The sequence below is a fragment of the Etheostoma spectabile genome, chromosome 15, assembly GCF_008692095.1.
Source record: "Etheostoma spectabile isolate EspeVRDwgs_2016 chromosome 15, UIUC_Espe_1.0, whole genome shotgun sequence".
Classification (NCBI taxonomy): Eukaryota; Metazoa; Chordata; class Actinopteri; order Perciformes; family Percidae; genus Etheostoma; species Etheostoma spectabile.
This window is the reverse complement of record NC_045747.1, coordinates 32,071,313-32,076,363: the sequence shown is the minus strand read 5'-3', so window position 1 is coordinate 32,076,363 and position 5,051 is coordinate 32,071,313. Positions and strand designations below refer to the sequence as shown.

General features: G+C 40.7%; 1 protein-coding gene across 1 annotated transcript in view; it reads left to right on the top strand.

Annotated features, from left to right (window-relative positions):
* The first annotated feature begins 3,271 nt into the window (after positions 1-3,271).
* Positions 3,272-5,051, top strand: part of LOC116703333 (zinc finger protein 572) — a 3,167-nt gene continuing 1,387 nt past the window's right edge. The window contains exon 1 of the mRNA XM_032537999.1: positions 3,272-3,742. Coding sequence (XP_032393890.1) covers positions 3,583-3,742 — 160 coding nt within the window. The 5' untranslated portion in view covers positions 3,272-3,582. The remainder of the gene's footprint in view (positions 3,743-5,051) is intronic.

The following is a 5,051-nucleotide window of genomic DNA, read 5'->3' as shown; positions in this document are numbered from 1 at the left end:
TGCCTAAAGCTTCAGTGTTCAAATAGATGAGCAGGTTGTCAACTGCTTAGCAGACTGGACCGACACCAGCTTCTTAGGCAAAGTAAAGTAGGCTTCAGATTATATGGTGGCTTCCTGAAGTGTGTGTGCAGTGCATCTACAATAGGTGCTGAGTGAACCTGACATTGCCTCTACTTTCCATAAACCTAAACAGCTAAACAGGTGTAGCGCCCCTACCCCCAGATAAGTAGTATATGAATACGAGGTGATGAAATATGAAACAAAATGCATTTGGTGAATTTAGGAATAAACACCCTTGGTTTACTGTATGAGTTCAGTTATAAATAATCAGTAATGAACACAACCCTTTTCATTCAAAGATAACATACCTAATGAGAACAAGCATATTATTGCTTTCTGGGACACTGTTTAGGCTACTTAAAACCACAAAGTGAACCTTTCACACAGGCCAAAACTCTCCCTAACACGTGATTACCTCAATACATAACATGAATACCTTCTCCTTGGTAACTTCAACAGTAGTTAAACGTAAAGAAAACACTTTCCTTTCCAGTGTGAATGTTGTTTTACTCTTTCCCAGTCCTTAGCCGTGCGAGTGTGTGTATATAAGGCGCCAGTATGGTCCGTGTTCGATTTGACCGTTTGTTTTTTTGGTCAAAATGTACACGGACCCCAAAGCAACCAGTTCATGTGTTGAATTTTTTATTACCCATAGTTTTGTTTTTATTTCACGTGAAAACTAGTTTACTAGAGGACTAACTTAGTATTTGAAAAATTGCAATAATGCAGGAAGTGTGTATTTAGTTTCCATACTTATTGTGTTTCCACCACAATGTTAGTGAGTAAATCTACTGAAAAGGCCACCATAACAGTGGAGTGTGATGCATAGGATGAGAAAGCAGAGGTTAGATGTTGGTTGTCATTGCTGTACAAAAACAATGGTTTGCTGTATAACCTTATCAACTGTTAAACAGTACAAATGTTATCAAAACGTTGTCGGGAAGCGTCAAGAACCCCTTCAATTTAGTTAGAGTGCCATAGAAAATGAATTGCTGTAAAGGAAGGGTAACATCTGTTCTGCCTAAAGATCCCAGAACTGCGGCCTGGTTTACTTGACATTACAGTCCCTTACCCTGAAGGAGTACTGGTATTAACAATGTCCCAATTTGACTTTCAATTATTAGAGAATAGACCCAAATATAAAACAGGGTTGTATTCCCCCCCCCCAATGAAGATATCTGAAAAGTTGGGTTCTAGACTTGTAGACAGCAATATACACCCCCAACAACAGGGGGCGCCAAATAACTGCAAACGGAATGTGCTTCTCATGACCAGAGCTAGGAAGCCCGCAAGATGCAGAGACACGGTGAGCGCCCCAAATAACGTAGGCCAAGTTAGCAAATAAATGAGAAGAAGTTGGGATGTTAACTTAAAAATGATGAGGTGATAAACGCAGCAGTCCTCAAACAACTGCCAGTGCTAAGTAGCCAAAAAATATGGTGCCACATATGTAATTATAAGCAGTGGTGGGCCGTGTATTTTACACCTGGGCCTCCAGTAGCCTACTAATACCTCAGCATGGTACAAAAACTTGCACGAATAATAAATCAGGCCAGCAAGATAATTGCCTCCAAACAGAACTTTACACCCGTCCAATACATTGAAAAGCCACTATAACCATTGTTTGGAGTCATGATATTACACACTCCGGTACAGTAGGTGGCGGCTGAAGAGGAAGAAGAAGAAGAAGAAGAATAAAATAAGAAGGTTAAAGCTGCAGTAGGGGTTCTGAGAAAACGTGGTTAGCCAAAAATTTGAACAAGCACACCTTACGGTCCCTCCCCTTGCTCTCTGCTGCGCCACGCTCCTCCCCCACACGGGGCCTGCCGTGAACGCGCAGGCTAGTAAGCAGTGCCACCGTATCTTCCACATCCTCATGGACAATACAGGGGATTTATCTGAGGAGGGTATAGCTTATTATACAATTTGCTTATATAATTTATTATATTTTGTAAATTTTTTTCAATAAAAGGGTTTAAAATGATTTTTCATGTAATCGCTCATTTGTGAGAACAAAAGTAGCACGTTACACAGTACATTACTGAATTACCTTTTGGATCAATTTAAAAACCGTAAACTTTCAGTAGAATGATGAATGACTGAGGAAGCTAAATGAGCCAAGGAATAATAACATCTGAAATATGTTAGGTTTTATTAGATATATGGGAATAAATCAGCTTTTTTTGCAAAGTACTCCTGCACAAGGAAAACTGAACATTTTGATTTGGACTGAAAGACGATTCCTTCACGTGCCTGTGTCCGGCCATGTCTGACCTGTTGAAGGAGCACAAAGAATTTGTGTCAGACATTTGATTTACAAATTACACCCTGAGGGGAAAGAAACATGTTTAAATAATCAAAAGTAGAGTCTGCCTTGCCAAACGTTGACAGGGACAGCGCACAATTAAAGTGTTTAACCATAGCTACATTTATTGTGATCGCAAAAACACCTTTTGGCTTGCTAAATGTAGGCATCGAAATAATATTACTTATACTGAGGGGGAGAGTTAGCAGGTAAAGTTAATCTCACCTGCTCACAACATTTCTGCGTGCCACAAGCTACGAGTAAACTGAGATTTGCGCTATCACCAGTGTACTGAAAGTGTACTGTAACCATCGATATCTTAGTTGTGTAGTTCTTAAAAATGAAACAAATCCACAGGGATACTTACATGTCAAGCAGAAATGGTGCTAACCTAGCTCAGAATCCGTGTTGATCCTTCCAGTAGGCGTAGCTCCCTCCACCTTTGAAAAGCCGCTTCGATTTGACCCTCGTTTTATTTCGGCTCGGTTTTATTCTTTCTTTTTAGCTCGCTTTTCGTCATGGTCTTCTTCTGTTAGCCCGTCTTTGTTTTCCGAGCAGGTGTCACTCAGAAATTGGCAGTTTTCCTGAAAAGTTGTTTCTCGCGATTAGCACAGCTGCAGTGCACTAGCAATCTTGAGCTCGACGGCGGTACGCGCTGTGCGGGGGAGGGGTATAGCAGCGCGTACACGAGAGTGATTAACACTGCTAAGACAGTCCTCCTCGCTCTGATTGGCTGTTTCTGACCGGGAGCGGTGTATTCGCAAGTGGCAGCAGGAGCACAGGGAGGGCAGCAGGAGCTTGATTTTTTCACAGATTATCTGTCTCATGTTCTGCTGTCAGGACATAGTGACAGTTTTAACAAATTGTAAAAATAATTTTTACAAAAGTTACCTACTGAAGCTTTAACTTCGACATCACGGAAGGAACCGGATGTTACTCTTTGAGCAGTGAGGCGCGTAGCGTGAGCTAGTAGGACAGCCCGGTTTGTTGGGTTTTCTGTTTCTGTAATCCCAACAGTAACGTTACTGATCCATCAGAGCCTCTGGATGTCTCCAGACCCGGATGACTCTGCGCTGTTTACCTTTTTTCCTGAATGTTTTACCTCGGAATCATCTGCCTCTAGCTACAAAGTTAGCTTAGCATGCTAAGTGACTGGTGGTTTGGAGGTGTTTTGACCGAGTTTGTGTGGAACAAAAAGTCCCTGTGATTGTGTGAAGATGTCTAAAGTCCAAATGCTGAATGCGTTGGTGAAGCAGCGACTAACCGCGGCTGTTGAAGAGATATTTGGGCTGTTTGAGAGAACGATAGCCGAGTACGAGGAGGAACTGTGTCGGTCGAAAGAGGAGAACGAGCGACAACGGAACCTTCTAGACGCTGGTATGTTCATTTAGAGACTCTCCTGCGTTGAAAACTAAAACTAAAGGAGCCACTGTTACTTTACTTAGACTCAACTTTGAGGTCATTCTATTGTACTGAACGTTACATTTGCCTGCCAGCTTTAGTTAGGCTAATTTACACGTTCATATTTATACAACAAACTGTAAACTAACTAATACATGATAATTTATGATAAATTAAAATACCCAGCCATATACTTTAAACTAGCTTCCGTTTTAGCAGCTTCAACGTTAAAGTGATAAACAGTCATAATAATAAACAGCTGTCTTACATATCTATTTCAGGATGTCCCCGGTAAATGAAATTGGAAGACTGCATGAAGTGGTGTAAAGTGTAGCCTATAAGTATAGAGTGTATAAATCAATCCATCAGGGGGTAAACGGACCATCTGACATTTGTGACCCATTAACGATAAAAAAAAATGATTATTAAATATTTTATTCATAAAATTTGTAGGGAAATCTGAATCATTGCACCCCTTGCCATTCCTCCAGCCTTTAGAGGGTGAGGTAGTCATCACTCAGTGGGAAGCATGCATCATAAACTGAGTATTAAGCTTTGTTAGTATTCTCAAGTTAGCAAAGAAAATAAAAGCTACATCATTATGATGAAACGGTACGTGTGATTTTGGTTAATTTGAGTGACCAGGAAGGGGACATTTGTACTCTTTAGTCATTTTCAGTAATGGCCCCACTGGAAAATGAAAATCACATCAAAGGCTAGATGTGGATTGTTTATTGACATGCTGTGATTGAGAAAATTCTACTGTCTTTGACTGTATTACTGCATCAGGTCGCTTTTTTGATGTTTGTCACATTTTTTTTGTCATTTTTGTTGCTTTCTTCAACACTTGCAGCCTTTTTTGATACTTCTTTTTTTTGCAGTTTTAGTGATGTAAAGCCCTACTTTAGTCAGCAAAAAAGTTTCACAGCCTGAAGATGTAAACTCTCTGCTTCTGGGGAAATTCTGAGTCTCACAGTTGGCAAATCTGACTAATTCTGCTTTGAGTGTATTGTAATTGCAGTTAGAAAAACAGTTTTCTGTCTTTTCGGTTTGGCGAACAGCTAGATTGAATTTATTGTGAACCTAAATTGATATGCCGGCTGGATTAAAAAACGCAAGAGCCGGGTTTGGCCCACGGGCCTTGAGACGTGTTGTTGTGATTGTTCGTAGTGTTATCCAATTCTGTGCAGTGAGATTTTCAACTGCACGCTTGGTGCAGTCCCTCGAGTTGGGCCATTTTCATTACTCAATGCCAGACCCTTAATCTTTCGGATTTGGGTTCCAG